We start from the raw sequence: 22,500 nt of genomic DNA on the forward strand, positions 1-22,500 counted from the left end.
GTTCTGTAGGCTGTGTTTTAGCTGTCTGTTTTACCTGTGCTGTTCTGTAGGCTGTGTTTTAGCTGTCTGTTTTATCTGTGCCGTTCTATCGGCTGTGTTTTAGCTGTCTGTTTTACCTGTGCCGTTCTATCGGCTGTGTTTTAGCTGTCTGTTTTACCTGTGCTGTTCTATCGGCTGTGTTTTAGCTGTCTGTTTTACCTGTGCTGTTCTATCGGCTGTGTTTTAGCTGTCTGTTTTACCTGTGCTGTTCTATCGGCTGTGTTTTAGCTGTCTGTTTTACCTGTGCTGTTCTGTAGGCTGTGTTTTAGCTGTCTGTTTTACCTGTGCTGTTCTATCGGCTGTGTTTTAGCTGTCTGTTTTACCTGTGCTGTTCTGTAGGCTGTGTTTTAGCTGTCTGTTTTACCTGTGCTGTTCTATCGGCTGTGTTTTAGCTGTCTGTTTTACCTGTGCTGTTCTGTAGGCTGTGTTTTAGCTGTCTGTTTTACCTGTGCTGTTCTATCGGCTGTGTTTTAGCTGTCTGTTTTACCTGTGCTGTTCTGTAGGCTGTGTTTTAGCTGTCTGTTTTACCTGTGCTGTTCTGTCGGCTGTGTTTTAGCTGTCTGTTTTATCTGTGCTGTTCTGTAGGCTGTGTTTTAGCTGTCTGTTTTACCTGTGCTGTTCTATCGGCTGTGTTTTAGCTGTCTGTCTTACCTGTGCCGTTCTATCGGCTGTGTTTTAGCTGTCTGTTTTACCTGTGCTGTTCTATCGGCTGTGTTTTAGCTGTCTGTTTTACCTGTGCTGTTCTATCGGCTGTGTTTTAGCTGTCTGTTTTACCTGTGCTGTTCTATCGGCTGTGTTTTAGCTGTCTGTCTTACCTGTGCCGTTCTATCGGCTGTGTTTTAGCTGTCTGTTTTACCTGTGCTGTTCTATCGGCTGTGTTTTAGCTGTCTGTTTTACCTGTGCTGTTCTATCGGCTGTGTTTTAGCTGTCTGTTTTACCTGTGCTGTTCTATCGGCTGTGTTTTAGCTGTAGGTTAAGCTTTGATTCCGGGGTGATGAGGCATTGGTGAAGCTCAGACATCTTTGGCAAAACAGGTTCCGTTTTTGGGAAGTTGAGCTGATGACATGAGCCGTAGAAAACGATCCTACGACATATCTGGAGCAGTCGGAATGTCCAAGCTGGATTAAAACTCCAACTAAAAAAACTCTTTGTTTTTTTACTTCCAACTGCAAAAGGGGGAGTGACAGTTTAAGACCTGAGGTGTAACTGATCTGAGTATCATCTGTCTAAGTGTTGGTATCACGCCCTGTCTTTCTACTGCTCAGGAATTCATGAGCAGGGAGGTAAGACAAGGGGGTTTGACTAGAGGAAGTTGTTCTGAATATGTGCAAGTGCAGACACGTGCAGTTCAGGTTCAGTTCATATGTTTCCCGCTGCATGTGACATAAGATATATGACAAATGTATCGCACACACCCATCAGTCTGCCTTTACATCTACTCTAGCCAAATCTCTCATTTATTCTGTGTGTGTGTTTCTCTCTCTCTCTCTCTCTCTCTCTCTCTCTCTGTCTGAATGAGATGATGAGAGTTTCTGTGTGATTGTGTGTGTGTGTGTGTGTGTGTGTGTGATTTTGTGTGTGTGTGTGTGCACGTGTATTTTTGTGTGTGTGTGTGTATGTGTGTGTGTGTTTTTGGTATATGTGTGTGTGCCTGTAGGGATGTGTAATATCTGGTAGTATGATCTCTAGCAGCAGTATTGAAGCCAATATTTCAAACAGCTGTCTGCTGTCAGCAAATCAGGTTGCCAGTGTTTCAAACAGCTGTCTGATGTCAGCCAATCAGATTGCCAGAGATCGAGGGAGATGGTTTCATCAAAAAACGTTTTCTCCCGCAAGTCAATCATCTCAGTGATCGCTAATGTAAAACAACATATCCCTTAGAGTTCATCAAATAAAAATAAAAAAACATGGCTCAAAGACAGTGGAGGACCAGTTAGACCAGTTTGTGGGACTGAAGTTGTTCCATTGTGAAATGATCCTGTACTGACAGACTGACAGATCAGAAATTAAAGCGTCTGTTTTTTTTATTATTATTATTAACCAGTATCTCCGTTCCTAAGTCAAAGAGTGGAGAAAGAAAGATTTAGTCTGAGAGACATCAGCTGGTTTCTCTCTGTGTTCTGAATGACCAAGAATGAATGTGTTCTGAATGTCTGTGTTCTGAATGACCGGGCCTCTGTCTCCCAAAACTGCCCATCTGGTGTTTCTGAAGCCCTGTTCAGATGTGGCTTTCTGGTGTCTGTTCTGAAGGATCAGGCTGATTGGGTAATTTGCTGATCACCTGAGTCAGGTGTCCTTGCGTGGACCTGTATGGTTCCTTCTCGTCAGAGTGTAGCTTTTTAATCATCTCCCTGTTATATAAACCTGATTAAAAGAAAAAATCTGCAATGATTTCTTCAAAAGTCAGTCAACTGTGCATGTGTGTGTGCACGTGTGTGTGTGTGCACGTGTGTGGGTGGGTGTGTGGGGGTGTGTGTGTGTGTGTGTGTACTTGTGTGTTTGTGTGTATATGTGTGTGCGTGTATGTGTGCATGGGTGTGTGGGTGTGTGTGTACTTGTGTGTTTGTGTGTGTACGTGCGTGCGTGTGTGTTTGTGTGTGTGGGTGTGTACATGGGTGAGTGTGTGAGTGTGTGTGTACTTGTGTGTTCGTGTGTATACGTGTGTGTGTGTGTGTGTGTTCAGGGTTTATACTGTGTACTGGATCGGATGCTGCTGGTCTGGGGGACTGTGTGTGGGGGGCTGGATGGTGGGGGTTTGTTTTTGGGCTGTTGTATGTGTGCGGTAGAGTGTCTCACCGGTGGCTCTGTGTGTTTTTGTCCAGAGTGAGATCGTTAGCCTGGGAAAGCAGTGTGACCTAACGCAGAGGCAGATTGAGTCATGGTTCAGACACAGGCGGAACCAGGACCGGCCCAGTAACACCAAGAAATTCTGTGAAGCCACGTAAGTCCAGCCTAAATGTTCTGTCACTTAACCTTTTTCATTTTCAAGTTTATTGTTCGTCTCATGTGTATTAGTAAACTGCTGCGGATGATGAGACCATTGTGTGTGTGCGCATGCACAGACGAATGTGTGTGTGTGCGTGCGCGCATGCCTTTGCATGCATGTTAATGTGTGTGCAAATTAAATTGATATCATGAAAAATGAGGAAATTAACTGTCTCTGTGTGTGTGTGTGTGTGTGTGTGTGTGTGTGTCTGGTTTTGTCAGATGGAGGTTCGTTTTCTACCTCATTGCTTTTGTGGCTGGCTTGGCCTCCTTGATCGATGTGAGTACACCAGTTCTATTCTGACATCCTCCATTTCTTTAACCGCCAAATGAAACTCCTTTTTATCTTACTCTTGACTGCTCAGGCTTTCCCTACATGTCAGGGTTTTCCTTTGAACATCTGTCCCGCTGTCTGTCAGCACAAACATATAAAAATCACTACATCTGACAATCAGTCGCGCTGCAAATGCCAACTGTTCCCAGCAATGTTAAATAAAAGAGGAATCCTTTGAAACCAAATAAGATTGAGGCTGTGTTCACCAACCACAGTGAAATCGTGTTCTGACCCTCTGCGGTTTTCCTCTTCTCCGCAGACACCCTGGTTCTGGGACCATCGGGAGTGCTGGCGTGGTTACCCCAAACAAGTGAGTGACACAACGTCCTTCAAACGCTCTTGACTTTTCCCGTCAAACAGTCCTGGAAAACAGACTGTCTGAGGCTGGTCGCGTGTCATTGGTCAAATGCGATGTGACTGACGGAGCGAAGCCCCGCCCGTCTTTAAGATAAAAGGGAGAGTAGTGCCCTTCTCTGGTCATTCGGTCTCATGGAGTGTAAACAACACAGAGAGAAAAAAAGCAAACGGATTCTGCTGTTTGTTGAATGGGTTTCAGGGCTCCAGCACTAGCGACCTGCACTCTCCAGAACCTGAATGTTGTGCTTCCTTTGGAGAGAAAGGATGTGGTTTCTAGGGATGAAACTTCCCTTGATTGTGTGGAAAGTTGGTTCAGTCAGGTTCTTTATATGTTTCCTACTTTCTCCTGGGCGTTGGAGAGGGAAGTGTTTTTGAGAGGGTTTAGGAGAAAAGTGAAAGCAGGCACTGAGGATTAAACTGAATATTTCTCATTCATACTTAAGGAGTGGTTTGGGAAACCATCAAAATATGCAGGGGGCAGGGAGGGGGAAAGAAAGTGTGTGTGTGTGTGTGTGTGTGCGTGTGGGTGTGCGTGTGTGTGCGCGTGTGCGTGTGGGTGTGTGTGCGCGTGTGGGTGTGTGTGCGTGTGGGTGTGCGTGTGTGTGTGCGCGTGTGGATGTGTGTGCACGTGTGGATGTGTGTGCACGTGTGGGTGTGTGTGCATGTGGGTGTGTGTGCGTGTGGGTGTGTGTACGTGTGTGGGTGTTTGTGTGCGTGTGGGTGTGTGTGTGTGTGGGTGTGTGTACGTGTGTGGGTGTTTGTGTGCATGTGGGTGTGTGTGCGTGTGGGTGTGTGTACGTGTGTGGGTGTTTGTGTGCATGTGTGCGCGTGTGCGTGTGGGGGTGTGTGCACGTGTGGGTGTGTGTGCATGTGGGTGTGTGTGTGCGCGTGTGGGTGTGTGCGCGCGTGTGGGTATGTGTGCGTGCGTGTGTGTGTGCATGTGGGGGTTTGTGTGCGTGCGCGAGTGTGTGTGTGTGTGTGTGCGCGTGTGTGTGTGTGTGTGCGCGTGTGTGGGTGTGGGCGTGTGTGTGTGTGTGTGTGTGGGTGTGTGTGTGTGTGCATGCTGGAACTTGATTATAATTCCTCTGAATGATGGCAAGCGCACGAGCATTTGTTTGCATGCATACATGCATGTAAGTGTATGTGTGTGTTTTTCTATGTGTGTGTGTGTGTATGTATGTGTGTGTGAGTGTGTGTGCGTGCGCGCATGTATGTGTAAGCAAATATGTGTGCGCATGCATGAGTGTGTGTGCGCGCATATGTGTGTATTCATGCATGCGTGCGTGCGTGTGTGTGTGTGCATATGTGTGTGTGCGTGTGTGTGTGCATATGTGTGTGTGTGTGTGTGTGTGTCCTTTCTGGACTCTAATCCTGCTGATGTGTGTGTGTCCCTCTCTCTCTCTGGTCCTCTGTAGCCGGTGACGGAGGCCCAGTTCTGGTACTACATCCTGGAGCTGTCCTTCTACTGTTCCCTCCTGCTCTGCGTCTCTGTGGACGTCAAACGCAAAGTGAGTCTGCACCTCCTCTTCCTTCTGTCTCCCTCCTGCAAAACAGTGTTTGAGGCTACCCCTTTCAGACATGCAACGCAGCCCTAAGCTATATGTGAGAACGCAAATGTCCGAATCAGTCAGATCTGACAGTGAACGGACTTTACTCTGCCAGCTCCCAGTACAAAGCTCCTGTAGTGTCTGGTTGAGAGCATGTGCCAGTAGAGTAGGTTGTTGTCTGGAGAACTCATAGCGAGTGAGTGGGGGTGTTGAAGAGGAAGGGTCATTTACACGAAGATGCCGACGAAAATGTCTAACGAGAGAGACGGCGATGTTCGGGAACTTCTGTCGACGAGGGCCGACGCCGATATCGTCAGACAGAGGTCGGTCGCCTCGTGCGCCATCTTCGATGTGCTGTAAACAAAACACTGTGATTTCCGCAACGAACTTTCTGCGTTGTGTCCTGCCTCCTGTACTCTTTACCCAGACACACACACACACACACACACACACACACACACTCACTCACTCACTTACTCACATGTAAACCTTTTGATCTTTCTCTCACACACACACACATCTCTGACAGACCCACGGCTTCTGCATGGCTCCACTGAGTCTTTCACTGCCTTTCTCTGGGCTTCACAAATTTAAACAACACAAAACAGCTCACAACACCTCTCCCTAAGGCCTGCTCCCTCCCTCCTCTCCTCAGCACCAGTAGTCTGTTACAGGTGTCCTCTGTCTTTAAACCAGAACTCCTCTGTCTTTAGACCAGAACTCCTCTGTCTTTAGAACCAGAACTCCTCTGTCTTTAGACAAGAACTCCTCTCTCTTTAAACCAGAACTCCTCTGTCTTTAAACCAGAACTCCTATGTCTTTAGAACCAGAACTCCTCTGTCTTTAGAACCAGAACTCCTCTCTCTTTAAACCAGAACTCCTCTGTCTTTAAACCAGAACGCCTCTCTCTTTAAACCAGAACTCCTCTGTCTTTAGAACCAGAACTCTTCTCTCTTTAAACCAGAACTCCTCTCTCTTTAAACCAGAACTCCTCTCTCTTTAAACCAGAACTCCTCTGCCTTTAGAACCAGAACTCCTCTGTCTTTAGGCCAGAACTCCTCTGCCTTTAGAACCAGAACTCCTTTGTCTTTAGAACCAGAACTCCTCTGTCTTTTGACCAGAACTCCTCTGTCTTTAGAACCAGAACTCCTTTGTCTTTAAATCGGAACTTATCTCTCTTTCAGCCACAGAGTATGATATAAGACTCTATAGAACACTTGGTTCTGTGAACCAGGAGCTCAGGGCCTGCTACAGCTTCTAAAACACAAACATGTAGAACCACAGAACCGCAGATGTGCAGAACCACATCCTAACCTCCACAGGGGGCCGTGGAACAATGACAGGGAGGGACCTTTAGATCAAGGGAAACTTGTTCCCAAATATGAACTTGAGGTGGGGTGGGGTGTGTGTGTGGGGGGGTGGGTGGGGGGGGGTGTGTGTCTGTGTCTGTGTATATGTGTATGTGTATGTGTGTTTTATGGTTGTTTTTTTTCCACACACAGCATTATGTAATGGCAGCAGTTAGATCAGGCTCCATAGGCCAGAGCAGCAGGTGATTAGGGGAACTGGGTGAACTGGTGTGGACTGGTAACAGCTCCCTGTGACCAAGTCCTCAAGGCTGAGTTTGGAAGGAGAGAGTGAGAGAGAGGGAGAGTGAGAGAGAGAGGGAGAGAGAGTGAGAGTGTGTGTGTGTGTGAGTGAGTGACTTTGAAGGCTGAGTGGATGTCCAGAGAGAGTCATTAGTTGCAGTCTGAGACGTGGGGAGGGGTGTACTGGGCGCACTGGGAATGACATTAATGAGGCAGACAATTTTTCCCAAGTCACTGGTATCGCTTGAAATTGTCCTCCCAAGGGGGGCCCACACACACACACACACACACACACACACTCTCACTCAAACACACGCGCACACACACACACAAGTGTACACAGTCCTCTGTCATCTCCTTGTTCTCTCCCAAACACGCACACACATTCTCTCTTTCTGTAACACAGTGACTCTGTGCTCTGTGTGTGTCTCTGTCTGTGAGTCAGAGAACTCTCCTGTCTCCTGTCTCACTGCGGGAGGCTGTCAGTGGGGATCACTGGGTATAATGACACTGAACTTAAATACCATCACACTGGATGTGAACAGACTCTAGTCCAGTCGGTTTATCTCGTCATGTGCGTGGCTGTAACAGTCAGTCAGGCATCCGACAGCCGGCTGTGTGACATAAAAGAGTTGAAGAAAAAAAAAAAAATTCAATGTTGAGTTTACATCAACAATTCAGCATTCAACGATTTTTTTTTTATGGGAATTCAAAGCGAAGGCCAGAAATGATTCCTGTTAAAGTGTGTTGTGTTAAGAGTTCTGTAGGTGTGTGTTTGAAGGGTCAAACCGCTGCGTGGTCAGATGTGTGGTTATGACTTTGGATGCCACAGGAAGAGGATAGTTTAGCACTAAAGTCTGTTAGAAACGCTTCTGTCTGAGAGCCTAATGCTTCTCACAAAATAAAAACAAGCATGTTCATGTTTGATGGACGTATTACTCACTCACTCACTCACTCATTGTCAAAGCCGCTTATCCTAATCAGAGTCGCAGGGGGTGCTGGAGCCTATCCCAGCGTTCATTGGGCGAAAGGCGGGGAAACACCTTGGACAGGTCGCCAGTCCATCGCAGGGCAGACACACAGTCAAACACACTCACACACACTTTCATAACTACGGGCAAATTAGTGTCTCCAGTTCACCTGACCTGCATGTCTTTGGACTGTGGGAGGAAACCGGAGCTCCCGGAGGAAACCCACGCAGACACGGGGAGAACATGCAAACTCCACACAGAAAGGACCCTGGCCGCCCGGGCCGGGAATCGAACCCGGGACCTTCTTGCTGTGAGGCGACAGCGCAACCTGCTGCCACCCCACAGACATATTTCCAGACAGAAAAAGTATTTAGAATCAGTATGTTTATTTAGAAATGTGTTTGACTGGGCAGAGGAAGCGTCTGGCAGGGTTTCTCTCACAGTCTGTTACCCATTTCTCGTCACCACGGTCATAAGACTTTTAAAAAGCAACAGTGAAACAAGGTACGTCCAATCCGGTCGTGCGACTAGACCTCTCCAGCCAATCAGGTCATGTGACAGGCCTCTACAGCCAATCAGGTCATAGCCCCCATCCAGCCCATAAGTGATCACGATAAATGAATTAAAATCATGTTTTTTTTCCCCCCTGGTTAAGCAATGTCAAAATTCATTTTAAATGATTGTGACCTGAAAAAAAGGCATCGTTTAAGCTTTGTGTTCTGTTTAAGTGTGGGCAGCCGTGGCCTAGAGGTTAGAGAAGCTTATGACCAAAAGGTCGCCATTTCGATCCCCTCGACCGGCAGGGAAAATGTGGGCGGGGGGAGTGAATGAACAGTGCTTTTCCCTCCCCCGACACTCCCTCAACATCTGCCCTTGAGCAAGACACTTAACCCCCAACTGCACGCCTGGGGAGCCTGCTCCTAGTGTGTGTGTGACAAATAAAGAACTTAACTTAAACGTAACTCTATAACTGCACTCTAGAAAACACCTGTGTGAGATTGTCTATTGTGTGTGTGTGTGTGTGTGTGACTGTCTCTACAGGATTTTAAAGAGCAGATCATTCACCACATTGCCACCATTTTCCTGATTGGTTTCTCCTACTGTGGTAACTTCGTGCGGGTTGGGACTCTTGTCATGCTGGTCCACGACTCCTCAGACTTCCTGTTAGAGGTGAGACCCTGGTTCCACCCTGTTAGAAATACACTCTCTATTATCTTCTCTAAAAAAACCCTGTTCCACCCAGTTACAAATAGACTTCTGTTATCCTCTATTATAAATCTCTTCCAACCTGATTCCACCCTGTTACAAATAGACTCCCGATATTCTCTATTATAAACCCCATCCAACCTGATTCCACCCAGTTACAAATTGACTTCTTTTGTCCTCTATTATAAACCTCTTCCAAGCTGATTCCACCCTGTTACAAATACATTTCTATTACCTTCGCTCAAAAACTTCGTCCAACCTGATTCCACCGTTACAAATACATTTCTGATACCTTCTCTTATAAACCTCTTCCAACCTGATTCCATCCTGTTACAAATACACTTCTGTTAACTTCTCCCAAAGATTGCTTCCAACCTGACTGGTTGCTCTCTCACTCTCTCGTTCCTTCTTTCTCTCTCTGTCATTTCTCTCTCTCTCTGTTAGTTCTCTCTCTCAGTCTCTCTCTCGCTCCCCTCCCCCCTTCCCTTCCCTCTCTTTCTTTTTGTAAGCCTTCGATTTTTTCTCGTTTTAAGGTGAAAATGTGATTTGCCTGAGTCTTCCTTTACTGGTGAATGAAAGAGACCTTTAAGTCAAGTCTCTCACAATTCAGTTCACTTCAGTTCAGTTCAGTACAGTACAGTACAGTTCAGTTCAGTACAGTTCAGTTCAGTACGGTTCAGTTCAGTACGGTTCAGTTCAGTTCAGTTCAGTACAGTTCAGTTCAGTTCAGTTCAGTACAGTACAGTTCAGTACAGTTCAGTTCAGTTCAGTTCAGTTCAGTTCAGTTCAGTTCAGTTCAGTTCAGTTCAGTTCAGTTCAGTACAGTACAGTTCAGTACAGTTCAGTACAGTACAGTTCAGTTCAGTACGGTGCGCTTCACTGCCAGGACCATAAATAAAAATATTGTCAAAACCACTTGTGATACATGCAGTCAAACACTCTCATTCTTTCTTTCTCTCTCTCTCCCTCTCAAGCTGGGATTTCTGGTTTCACAACATGACAAGATAAATCATCCTCTCTCTCTATCACGCTATCTCTTTCTCTCTATATCACTCTTTCTCTCTCACCCAGGGTTTCCAGTTCGACAACATGAGCACATAATTTTGCCCTCCTCCCTTCTCTCTCTCTCTCTCTCTCTCTCTCTCTCTCTCTCCCTCCCTGTCCCTTTCACCTTCTATGTAGTGTTTGTTTTTTTACTTCATTATCTAACAGTAATCGCAGTCTCTGATATCTCCCTGACACGCCGAAAATGAATGACTGGTCTTGTGATTTGAACAGAGAAGGTGTGTCATTCAGTACTGCACCCAAGAACTCGTTTTTTTTTTTTTTGTGTGATATGAATCTGGCCCTGATGTAAACACAACTGGATTTCCATTCAGTGCCAGGGATTTCCTGATTAAAGCAGAGTTTATGTTGTCAAACCTCGGTCACTGTTTCCTCGAGCAGAATTCCCAAGCGGCCTGTAGAATGAGGGACACCAGTGCGACAGATAAGCATTAAATTCTTGTCGAGAGCCGATTGGTCAAGCTTTGAGAGGGAAAACTCAGGCATCATCTAAATGAACGTCTTTTTTTCTGTTTCCATGGCATGCAAACACGTCCCCTTAAAGTTTGCTTAATAAACACTCGTCATGTGATACTGAAGTCATGTCATATTGATGATGATGATGATGATGATGATGATGGATGCTCTCGTGTGTGTTCCAGTCTGCTAAGATGTTTAACTACTCTGGCTGGAGGAAAACCTGCGACACCTTGTTTGTCATTTTCGCTGTGGTGTTTCTCGTCACTCGTCTTGTGGTCTTACCCACCAGGTGAGAGCTCCCCCCCCCCCCCCCCCCTCAAATCTCTGTATGAAGAATGTCTTTCATTCGGTTGTCTAGGAGGACGTTTGTATGCATCGCACAAGTTCGAAGTCCTGAGTCTTAAGTACCACCAGCAGGGAGCACTAGAGGGCGCTCTAATGGGGATCACGGTAATTTTCACAGTGTTGCTCTTCTCCCTCAACGTATAGACTGTTGCCGGTCAAGCATTTTGGCCTGTTAAGACTGACCTGAGACTGATCTGAGAACTGCTGTGGGAACTCTCCAGCGTGCTCAGCAGGGTCCACTCACAGGTGTTAATAACAGACCTCCGCAGGAGAGTGAATCTCTTCTCTGGCTTCACCATATCAGAGATGACCTTTCACCATATCAGAGATGACCTTTCACCATATCAGAGATGACCTTTCACCATACCAGAGATGACCTTTCGCCATACCCGGAGATGACCTCTCGCCATACCCGGAGATGACCTTTCGCCATACCCAGAGATGACCTTTCACCGTAACGGAGATGACCTTTCGCTTGACGCCCATCCACACGTTTGATAACAGGACTCTGGTTAAAACCCTGTGTCTGTAGTTGTGTGATTAGTCTGGGGGATCAAAAAGAAGGAAATGATGTCGTTTGGCAAGTCCTCCTTGAGGGCGGGGCTCTGGGCCCCCTCTGGAGATCCTGTATGGATGTAATAGCATATGTGTTACAGTGTAATGACACATACGTTCTGTGAATCACTCTGTAAGAGAGTTTCTGTTAAACCAGTGTTGCTCCCAGGCACCCCAGTCATCGCTCTGCAGGCTTTTCTCTGCCGTGACGCACCTGATTCAGCCGCTCAAGGCTTTGAGCATTACCTGATGAGTTGACTCAGCTGTGTAAGAGCAGAGACAGAGAGATGTTAAACGGTCAGAGGGGCGGGTGTCCATGAGCAGAAAAACTGGGAGACACCAGGGGCTAAGGGGCCTGTGAGTGTGTGCGTCAGAGAGGATTACAGCCTGGATCACCCAGACTGTCCCGCGAGAATGATGCGTTCACGGTTAATCTGTCTGGCTTCAGAGAAGTCACCCATTACAGAAGAGTAAACCCATCATGCATCATGAAAACACTTTTCCAGGAAATTTCCAAAAAGACTCAAAATGTTGAAGACGTCAGTCTGCTGCGTTTGACCAGACGTTGCGCCGTGTGTCCCACTGTTCTCCAGTTGACGGTTTCGGTGGTTTCCCCAGTAGGGAAATAATTTCACTGAATGTTTTTACTGTGTTTTTAGTGTGTGCTTTTGTTTCTTCTTCTGGAGAGCGAGGCTGCTTTTTTCCCCCACGGTGCATATCTGACATGTTTTATAATGAGCCATCCAGCACGTCCTGTTCATCTCCTGTTCCAAAAAAACCTCAATTATCTGTGTGTGTGTGTGTTAGGTGGGGTGTGTGTGTGTGTGTGTGTGTGTGTGTTAGGGTGTGAAAGTGAACCATAGAATGCACTCTGCATAACATTTGAAAAACTTGTCATTCAAAAAAAAAAAAAAAAAATTTTTTTATATTGAAGATGAAATAGTGGATTACCGATCATACTCTCCCTGGTCTTATGTTCTTTCTTGGTCCTCAGAGTCATCTACTCCACAGTAGTGCAGTCCTTGGACTTCTTTAATCCATTCCCTGGTTACTTCTTCTTTAACGGGCTCCTGCTGGTGCTACAGGCTCTGCACGTCTTCTGGGCGTGGCTGATTCTCCGCATGGTGTACAAGTTCGTGTTCCTGGGAAAGGTGGGTGGACGAGAATGTTGCATCCATGCCTACACCGCCCTCAATCCATCACACAGTATACATTCACCTCACCTTCACCAGCCCTTTTCTTTAGCGGCTTAAGAACTCAGCCTTAATATCAACCCAGACAGCGAGTTCATTTCAAATCAAGCCAAAGGCGTTTTTTTTTCCTGGCAGACTGGATATTGGTAAAAGGTGTACTTTTGATTGAAAATGTTTTGGTCAACGAGAGGTAACCTGTTCTTCCAACGTGACCGTTTACCTTTTGTGTTTATGCGACATGACTGTTTACCTTTGGTGTTTATGCGACGTGACTGTTTACCTTTGGTGTTTATGCGGTGTGACGGTTTACCTTTGGTGTTTATGCGACATGACTGTTTACCTTTGGTGTTTATGTGACGTGACTGTTTACCTTCGGTGTTTATGCGACATGACTGTTTACCTTTGGTGTTTATGCGACGTGACTGTTTACCTTTGGTGTTTATACGACGTGACTGTTTACCTTTGGTGTTTATGCGACGTGACTGTTTACCTTCGGTGTTTATGCGACATGACTGTTTACCTTTGGTGTTTATGCGACGTGACTGTTTACCTTTGGTGTTTATGTGATGTGACTGTTTACCTTCTGTGTTAATGCGACGTGACTGTTTACCTTTGGTGTTTATGTGACGTGACTGTTTACCTTTGGTGTTTATGTGACGTGACTGTTTACCTTTGGTGTTTATGCGACGTGACTGTTTACCTTTGGTGTTTATGCGGTGTGACGGTTTACCTTTGGTGTTTATACGACATGACGGTTTACCTTTGGTGTTTATGCGACATGACTGTTTACCTTTGGTGTTTATGCGACGTGACTGTTTACCTTTGGTGTTTATGCGGTGTGACGGTTTACCTTTGGTGTTTATGCGGTGTGACGGTTTACCTTTGGTGTTTATGCGACGTGACTGTTTACCTTTGGTGTTTGTGACGTGACTGTTTACCTTTGGTGTTTATGCGACATGACTGTTTACCTTTGGTGTTTATGTGACGTGACGGTTTACCTTTGGTGTTTATGTGTTTGTTTCCAGGTGGAGCGAGATGAGAGGAGTGATGAGGAGAGTGAGATTGAGGAGGAGGGGGCACAGGAGGGCGGAGACCAGGGGGAGGACGAGAGTTGTTGGGAGCATAGAAAAGGCACTCTCAACTCCAAACTGGTTTCTCTGGCCAACAACTGTGTCCTGAACAACCTGACCCACCAGAGACGGAATCTGGACAGCAGGATGCCCAAAGCCAGATAGTCCACAGGTCAAAGCTAACAAAAAAACCCCTTTTGATGTTTCTTTCTTTTTTGTTTTGTTTTGTTTTTTCCATACTTTCTCCCCATAAGTTTACAGTGCTAAAGCCCTGTTCACATCTGTATTACAACAAACTGAGGTCCATTTCTGTTTGTTTTCCTCTCCGTTTTCAGATAAATGTAAGTGACTGTTATAATATAGAAAGGTTAGGGAACAGCTTGTCTCCTTAAGAGCCTCATCAATTGTCTTTTGCCTTAAAAAAAAACACTATACGATCAAGTTATATATATATATTTTTTTTCCCTTTTCCCGAACAATTATGTTATTTATACATGTGTGAACTTTTTAATGTGGAGGAGTTCTGTTGTCAGAGGACGTCTCCCCTGGGTTGTGTGAGCAGACAGACAGAGTTTCAAATGAGATATAAACTTCTCATTCATTCCTCTCTAGCTACAGAGTCAATATTAGGAGGTATTAGTATACATGAGAACTGTAGGTTTGCTGTTAAAAATAACTCTTAGGTAGATAAGAACAACACAGTGCATAGATCAGGCACTGATACGTACACTAGCCAATCAGGGCTCTCTCTCTCTCTCTCTCTCTCTCTCTCTCTCTCTGACCTAGACAACAAACAAAAGAAGCGTTTTATCACTTTAAAACATGCAGCTTAAAATTGTAAATGTGTTAAAAGTTGAGGATAATATGTTTTACATGTAACAATATTAAATTATCAATAAAATGTTTTTTTGTGTATTGAAATAGAACAGTATGAATAAATATCTCTCTTACTACAAAAAAGGGGGTTGAGTCACAGAGAAACCCTCCCAGGCGAGATTCTGTCATAGGGGTGCGTCTGTCACCCGTTTCTAAGAGATCGTTTTAATAGTTCCCCTCCTTCACACGAAACTGGTCGGTCTCAGTCCTCTTCAGGAGTGCTTGTGACATGTGCTGTGTATGAAAATCTATTCTTAGTTCTGGTCTCTGGCCTATCTCACCAAGCCTAAGTGATTTCCAAGGTGGGCAGTTTATGCTCCAAGCGAAGACTTACAGTGCCCCCTAGTGGGCAACTGTTCTTTTTTTTTGTTTGTTTTTAGTCACAGGGCCCCTCTTTGAAATGAAGGCGTCTTATGAAGTGTATGACAGTCAAACATTTTTTAACAATTCTCTTTCACATTGAGTCCGTTCAGACCGCTGTTTTGTCAGAACCTGCAGTGCATGCACACAAACACTGTCAGAGGCACACACCAGGAACATTCACTGAATGACAGAGGGCAGTGATGTCATAATGGAAGCTATACAGTGAGGGCAGTGATGTCGTAATGGAAGCTATGAGGAGAGGGCAGTGATGTCATAATGGCAGCTATGCAGTGAGGGCAGTGATGTCATAATGGAAGCTATGCAGAGAGGGCTGTGATGTCATAATGGAAGCTATATGGAGAGGGCAGTGATGTCATAATGGAAGCTATGCAGTGAGGGCAGTGATGTCATAATGGAAGCTATGCAGTGAGGGCAGTGATGTCTTAATGGAAGCTATACAGTGAGGGCAGTGATGTCACAATGGAAGCTATACAGAGAAGGCAGTGATGTCATAATGGAAGCTATACAGTGAGGGCAGTGATGTCATAATGGAAGCTATACAGAGAAGGCAGTGATGTCATAATGGAAGCTATACAGTGAGGGCAGTGATGTCGTAATGGAAGCTATAAGGAGAGGGCAGTAGAATCAAGCAAACGACCAGCTCCAAGTTCCATGGTCACTACAAAAAAAATGCTGGAAAGTCCTCCTCTGCAGTAACTCCATCGCTAGCCTGTACAGCCGTTTTTTTTTTCTCGAGGCAGGTCGAAAAATTAGGTCAGGCATGTCTTAATTACTTGGTGAGAAGTCAGCTCTTGACTCTGTCTGTGGTTGTCATTGTTCTGTATGTAAAGCATTATATATATATATATATATATATATATAAAGCATCGACGGAAGAACTGAGCAGTTTCTATTTATAAAACCAAGAGGGCTTGTAGATATTTTCTGTAAACAAACAAACAAAACAAATCCTTACCGTGTTTCTGACCTTTCTGAGACGTGAGCGTTTTTAAGGGATGCACTGTTGAGTGATTCTGAAGGGCATGGGTTTTTATTGTGCATGGCCATCGTCGATAATACTACTGACCTCAGAACATTCATCACTCAGATTTCTGGTCTGTTTTCTCTGGGACCATTTTAGCATCAATAAACAGTTAAACAAGACTATGACTGGAATAATGTTTTTTCTTTTGTTACACCCGTATGTATGTATGTGTGTGTATATATATATATATATATGTAGAAATAAATATAATAATAATAATAATGATAATAAGTAAGAAAATTCCCGGCAGATTCCCGAAAGCTGTGCGACAGCCCGTTTCTACGTTAGCCCTGTGCTACCACGCTGTATCTGCTGAGGACGGAACCTCTGGCTTCTTGAGCTGGTTTGACTGGTTTTATTATCTGTTAGTTCTCATTACTGACTAAAATGTGCTGTACTGGGCTCCCAGGACTGGGGCTGGGAACCATGACAGCGTCTGCAAACTGTGTTAGAAATCCTAATTTAGCCACACGTGTTTGCAGCAAAGTATCCTCACGACCATGGGGTAGATTCCCTTTAAAAATGGTCAGCGTTGAAGGAATACGAGGCTGGTTCTCGGTCGCTCTCACCAGGCCATGCGAACGGTGACACAGCCTCTGATTGGAACAGGGCAAGGGATTGCGTCATCTGTCTCTAAACATGTGTCAATGTAGGGGTCCAGCAACACCATGTTGGGAATGGACTTGTTTATCTTTCTCTCTCCCATGAGGTAGATCTGTCCATTCACGGTGGCACAGCCTGAGAAAAACTTCCTGTCAAGGCACTCCTCTTCCAGATCTGTCCATTCATCTGTGTCGACGTCCAGACGCATCGCTTGTCCTCCAAACAGATAGAGGGCGCCGTTCAGCTCTGTAGCCAGAAGATCATATCTGAACAAAAACAGAACACAGTGATTGGTGACTGAAATCATAATCTGGGGTTCTGGAAGAAGACATAGGGTTAATCCCTGTTTAGTCCATAGACCATTAAATGTGTGTAATTTAATTTCCTTCTTCCCTCATATCACTTGGCCATTGAATGCTGACCTTTGAAGGAGAGTTGTATTCTTGACTCAAACCATGAGATTCTTGACCTTCTCAATTATGATTTCAAGGTCAAGGGGCAGGGGCTTCTGAGTCCTCAGCAGATGGAGCAGACTTTTATCCGACGGTGTCCATTTGATACGAGTGTCTTTAATTATGGAATGAATATTTACATTTACCTGTGTAAAAAAACACTCTTTGATGCCTTCATACAGGAACACCCGATCTGAATTTGATGTGATTTAGCTGAGGACTGGAATATTTGATGTCACTAATCAACTTGTTATCATGATGTTCATGTCAGACATCCCATTACTGGGCTATGACCAAAAAAATGTTTTTGGCTGATATGTGTAGAAGAGCAGACAGAAGAACATTAGCATTCTGCCAAATCTAAATCACAGAGCACTAACTGCAGAATGCTGGGTAGTATCAGAACAGTGTAATCTAGATTTGACCACGCCCTACACACACACACACTCACTCACAAACACTCACTCACTCACACACACACACGCACTCACACACACTCACAAACACTCACTCACTCACTCACAAACACTCACACACACACACACACACACACACACACTCACTCACAAACACTCACTCACTCACACACACACACACACTCACTCACAAACACTCACTCACTCACACACACACACATACACACACACGCACTCACACGCACTCACAAACACTCACTCACTCACTTACACACACACACACACATAAATGGTATAACTTTAAATAAGTTCAAAACATGTCAGGCTTACCTGTTCAGGACAGTAAAAAAAAAAAACACAAAAAAAAAACAATAATTGTTCGTTGGTTGTGTATTTGTTACTCATTAATGTAATAGTGCTCGGCCATACCGTGGGTGTGGAGAGTAGGAGACCACATCCCATTGGTCAGTTTTGAGTCTGTATCGTTGAATCCCAGCGTACACCTCCCCGTTTTCATCCAGACCGCACGCCACATAAACGCAGGCGCCCATGGCGACCACAGCTGCCCGCTCCACGGCCCGGACCATGGGGCTGACGCTCTCCCACTCCTCTGATCCCAGAACCAGTCTCTCCACGTCAGCCACCAGTCCCTCATCCATGCTGCCTCCCAGTACAAACAGCTGAGGCTCCAGTCCCACCGAACAGTGGCTGTGTCTGGACTTCTGCAGCGCTGGGCCGTCCACCCAACGTTCGTTCCCACACTGGTAGATCCGAACCCAGTCCACGCTGTACCACACCACCTCGTCCCGGAAGTATCCTCCCGTCACCACCACGTTGTCTCCTTGGAATAGAGGGGGAATTTTAGGGAAATGTGTTTAGGGATGTTTATAGAGAGGATGGAATTCTTACATGGAGAGTCTATGTGTACTAAGGACTTACTGTTTTGTGTATGTTGACCACAGAGAGAGGTTCCTTACAGAGATAAGTACAAATAGGAGTATTTACATGCAAATATGAATGTTAGTTGATTCCTGTAGCAATTTTCCAGTACCTCTAGACACAGGTTGAAAGCAGATAGAATCTTGAACCAAAAAAAAAACGTTTTTGACAACAAAGTAAGGAAAGCTATACAAATTAAATGGTTCATTCATTCCCATCATGCGTGCATTGAGTCCTACCAGTTTTATAAAAGTTTCCCAGAATCCCCAGGGGCGGAATGAGCCATACCTACAGCTGCCACAGAGAACTGTGTGAGGCATTTCCTCTGGAAGGGAGGGCAGGACTGCCATCTTCCGCTACGAGGGTGGAACTGGTACAACGACTGCTTATCCTGGTCATGTGGACCACCCAGCACAAACAGGGTCTCTCTGGACCTGTTCCGAGGAATGGACCTGCCAGCTCTCCAACTGCCGGGAAGGCGGTCGTTCAGCTTGCATATGAGCTTGGCCCGCGGGTCAGAAGATTTGATGCTGCTCAGAAGCCCTGTGATGTAGGGTAGGGAGAGGCACTCGGGCCGCACCAGGCCCATCAGCTCGAGAAAGTCCTCTTCCCTGCTGGGGTCAAAAGTCGCCCAACGTAAGGTCACCTCAAAAGCTAGGTCCTCCTTAGGCACGCAAAGGTCATCGCTGGCTAGAAGGTCTGCAACGCTCTCCTTGGGGAGGTGCAGGAAGTCTTCCTCAGAGGCGACGGCAGGCAGATGGGTGAGTGCCACCTCGCGAGCGGCGGAGTAGAGTTCCAAACAGCCCAGCTGCCAGGCGAAGGCCATCATGCCCAGACAGTTACTCAGGTGCAGCTCCCGCTCCAGAAACTTACAGCACAAGAGCCTCGCCCTCTCCAGCTGGAGAAAGTCCGCGGCCTCCAGGATCTCCAGAACGTTCTGCTGATGCAGAGGCAGCTTGGATGTCTGGGCGTAATCCATGAGGATTCTGAACTGCTCCAAACCCACCCCTTTGATCTCGATGTGTCGCCTGCCGCTCTCCCGACCTCCTCCGTAAAACAGGGCGCGGAAGTACGGGCTCAGCTCCGCCAGACGTTTTCGGTTTACGAGGAAAGACTCCGCCTCCACCAGGAGCACCGCGTCGGGCGCCAGGTCTCTCTGGGCCTCGCCATCGATATCGTCGTCCTGGGTGTGTCGCAGCGGATTTGATTCTGAGGAAAGTTCACAGCTCTGTCTTGCTGACACTACACTGTCCATGTCTGTTTAGCCACCCTAGTAACGCTTGGAACACATTCGTCTCTGTTATATTTATATCTACCCCTGGCCCAGCAGTTCTCAGCACAGGGAAATGGGGTCAGCAGGCGCTGGAAAACAGACACTAAATATAGATGCAAACAGCAATACAGGAGCCAAGCAACAGCATGACCAATCTGGACTGTGTTAATGAGTCCCTGTTGATATTTGACTAGTAAGTGACTTTTATATGATAAGCCAAACTCTGGTGGTGGTCTGGGAGGAAGGACATTTGCAGAGGACCCTTTGAAATAACTAAGATGAGCAATATATTCTGTCCATTTAAACGAGAGAGCTCTTTATAGTCCATTACATGAGTTCTGAGGGATTGATCATAGCGAGTGGGTATGTTTATTTTTTTTTTATGTCACTAGGTTATAAAGCAACTGTAAATGTCACGGATCATTTTAAAGAGTTCAGGGGTGAGGTCTGGAGGAAAAATAAACTGTCTGTTCTCCATGTGAGATGGTGTGTCGATTCTCACTGTATTTAAGGAGTAGGTCGCCACCTTTTGACACCAATGCATAATTATCCAAGGTTAGTTTTTGGTGCAGGTGACCATTAGAAAGCAAGTAGTCACAACAGGTGGCAGTATTTCACCAACAAAACTGCAGTAACAAAAAAAAAAACAAAACCCTGCACAAATCAGAGGAAACGTCATCACTTAAAACGTTCCCGAAAGTCCACGTTTCCTGTGTGGTCACGTAGTAAAGCAACAAAGAAACTGGGAAATTAAATGGACTTTTGTTTACTATTAACTGGTTTCTGTTTCGTGCCTGTAGTGAATCTGAAATGTCAGTACGTCATCTTTTGGCGCATGGTCATAACTCCTCCCCTCCACACTGTGTTTACGCTATTTACGCTGTGATTTGGCGGGAGAACGCAGCGTGAACTTGGTTTTGCATTGTGATTCTACAATTCGAGTTGTCTCTTTCAAAACTCATTCAGAGCTAAAAATCTTGACGACAAGTGTCTGTAACATACTCATGTGGTGGCTACCATGGCGACATCCGTAGCAGTACCGGTCCAGTCCACGGAGTCTGACCTGGACAGAGCTGGAAGTGAGGAGGAACCACGAAATAATGACACAGAGGAGGAGAATACACAGCAACCTGGGCCCACGACAGGTCCACAGAACCGACTCGCCAAATTACCGCTGTCACGTATCAAAGCCCTAATGAAGGCCGACCCGGATGTCAGTCTGGCCAGTCAGGAATCAGTATTTATCATCGCTAAGGCAACGGTACGGATTCTTTCCATTTCTGTTAGCATTCAAATGTGCTAACCAGGTTAGCCAACCAGGCTAAGGGAGCTAGTTAGCTGGCGTTTCGGGAGTTGATGCTCTCACAGCTGTTTTCTGTGACCACATCCACTGGTGCAGTTTGACAGTTGACGAGCACACGTAGCTTAGATGGTTCGCTGCCAAATGTTGTGCATTCAGCTCAGTAAACTTAACTGAACAGTTTTCTGTTATTTACTACTAGATCTGTAACAGTTTCGTGAGATGACGTTTACTTTGAAACGACCTGTATTAATTCTCTGTTTTTATTATTTTGTAGGAACTATTTGTAGAAATGATAGCTAAGGACGCACTAGTGTATGCACAGCAGGGCAAAAGGAAAACTCTACAAAGAAAAGATTTGGGTAAGAGTAAATTAATTATTCATATCATTGTTATCAGTGCGCAGTATGATGCAGCTGACTGACTTCTACTGACCATCTAATCTTTTCCACAGATAACGCTATTGAAGCAATAGACGAGTTTGCATTTCTGGAAGGTAAGAATGTTCACTGACTCGGTGAGATAGTTAAATTGAATTTAAATATACTTATGCAACATGTAGAGATTGCATCCGTCTAGAGCCGCAGCAACTGCAATGAAAACATTCTGTTTTTGCGGTTAATGTAGAACGAACGGGCTGTGGTAGAGATCACTATAACAGAAACGGTCATTGCTTCCCGATCCCTTTGCGAACACCTAGATATTTCAGGATTTTATTCAAGGTCTAGAACCCCTAGTTTACGTCGTTTACCAGTTCTCAAGCACTTAACTAGCAGTTGTTATTGGGAAAAGTATACGTTTAAACTGACGGTTGGGCTTCTGGATAACGTTGTTGTTGGTTTAAACTACGTTCACATTATTTGATTACTTGGATTACTCCCGGATGTGTTTCTCCCCATGGAAGGCCATTATTATGTTCCAGTGGTAACACACCTAGATCTGCCCGCACCTCAGGACACAGAGTAGCTAAAATGAGTGCGTATGTGAGGGCGACGGAGCAAAAGCAAGCAGACACCGTGGCCCTCGCAGCTTCGACGACCTGTCCGCAGCACACCTGACATAGAACAGCACATCTTCCACACACTCACAGATAGATATATGTGTGTGTGTGATCTGTCACTCATTATTGTGTATAAGATATGGATCATATATTAGATATGAGATACCTAATTGGCATTGCAGTGCTAGAATGAATATGAGAAGTATAGCATTACATGACTTGAAAGCTGGATTTCAGTGAATTATAATTTGTTGAAGTATTTGTGTCTCTAATCTGCTGGGACTGAATTGGAGGCAAGATGAAATCAGGTGATGGAGCGTGTGTCTGGTGTTCTCGACTTCAGCTTTGTGTCTGAATGGTTTTAATGGTTTTAATGGTTTTGCTGTTATCTCGTTTACTTTTCAGGTACCCTGGACAACTGAAAACCAGCAAATCAGACACATCAGACCAGACCAGAGTCCTTGTATAAGTCGATAACACAACAGTTTGATAACCCAACGTTTTAACCCGCAGATGAA

General features: G+C 45.5%; 3 protein-coding genes across 3 annotated transcripts in view; 2 read left to right on the plus strand and 1 right to left on the minus strand.

Annotated features, from left to right (window-relative positions):
- The window catches only part of cers4a (ceramide synthase 4a), an 18,221-nt gene extending 4,341 nt beyond the window's left edge, over nucleotides 1-13,880 (plus strand). The window contains exons 3-10 of the mRNA XM_030784070.1: nucleotides 2,862-2,980; nucleotides 3,247-3,304; nucleotides 3,618-3,668; nucleotides 5,131-5,223; nucleotides 8,864-8,992; nucleotides 10,735-10,841; nucleotides 12,447-12,603; nucleotides 13,671-13,880. Of these exons, the coding sequence (XP_030639930.1) occupies nucleotides 2,862-2,980; nucleotides 3,247-3,304; nucleotides 3,618-3,668; nucleotides 5,131-5,223; nucleotides 8,864-8,992; nucleotides 10,735-10,841; nucleotides 12,447-12,603; nucleotides 13,671-13,880 (924 nt within the window). The remainder of the gene's footprint in view (nucleotides 1-2,861; nucleotides 2,981-3,246; nucleotides 3,305-3,617; nucleotides 3,669-5,130; nucleotides 5,224-8,863; nucleotides 8,993-10,734; nucleotides 10,842-12,446; nucleotides 12,604-13,670) is intronic.
- A 2,684-nt stretch (nucleotides 13,881-16,564) lies between these two features.
- LOC115820594 (kelch-like protein 23) lies at nucleotides 16,565-19,664 on the minus strand. Its single transcript, XM_030784219.1, has 3 exons — nucleotides 18,698-19,664; nucleotides 17,900-18,311; nucleotides 16,565-16,868 (listed from the first exon to the last, which is right to left on the minus strand). The coding sequence occupies exons 1-3, from the start codon at nucleotides 19,662-19,664 to the stop codon at nucleotides 16,565-16,567; spliced, it is 1,683 nt and encodes a 560-aa protein (XP_030640079.1).
- A 961-nt stretch (nucleotides 19,665-20,625) lies between these two features.
- On the plus strand, nucleotides 20,626-22,492 carry pole4 (polymerase (DNA-directed), epsilon 4, accessory subunit). The gene is made up of 4 exons (XM_030784071.1): nucleotides 20,626-20,943; nucleotides 21,260-21,344; nucleotides 21,437-21,478; nucleotides 22,388-22,492. The coding sequence occupies exons 1-4, from the start codon at nucleotides 20,701-20,703 to the stop codon at nucleotides 22,402-22,404; spliced, it is 387 nt and encodes a 128-aa protein (XP_030639931.1). The 5' UTR covers nucleotides 20,626-20,700; the 3' UTR covers nucleotides 22,405-22,492.
- Nucleotides 22,493-22,500: the final 8 nt, after the last annotated feature.

This window comes from Chanos chanos, chromosome 9 (genome assembly GCF_902362185.1).
Source record: "Chanos chanos chromosome 9, fChaCha1.1, whole genome shotgun sequence".
NCBI lineage: Eukaryota > Metazoa > Chordata > Actinopteri > Gonorynchiformes > Chanidae > Chanos > Chanos chanos.

Bases quoted from the DNA above. Each gene is read 5' to 3' on its own strand.
- LOC115820594 (XM_030784219.1), bottom strand. From the start codon at position 19,664: ATGGACAGTGTAGTGTCAGCAAGACAGAGCTGTGAACTTTCCTCAGAA. The intron at 18,312-18,697 runs GTATGGCTCATT...CTCTATTCCAAG, and splicing joins GTTCTCTGTGGCAGCTGTAG to GAGACAACGTGGTGGTGACG. The intron at 16,869-17,899 runs GTATGGCCGAGC...GTTTTTGTTCAG, and splicing joins TCCTACTCTCCACACCCACG to ATATGATCTTCTGGCTACAG.
- pole4 (XM_030784071.1), top strand. From the start codon at position 20,701: ATGGCGACATCCGTAGCAGTACCGGTCCAGTCCACGGAGTCTGACCTG. The intron at 20,944-21,259 runs GTACGGATTCTT...ATTATTTTGTAG, and splicing joins TTATCATCGCTAAGGCAACG to GAACTATTTGTAGAAATGAT. The intron at 21,345-21,436 runs GTAAGAGTAAAT...TCTTTTCCACAG, and splicing joins TCTACAAAGAAAAGATTTGG to ATAACGCTATTGAAGCAATA.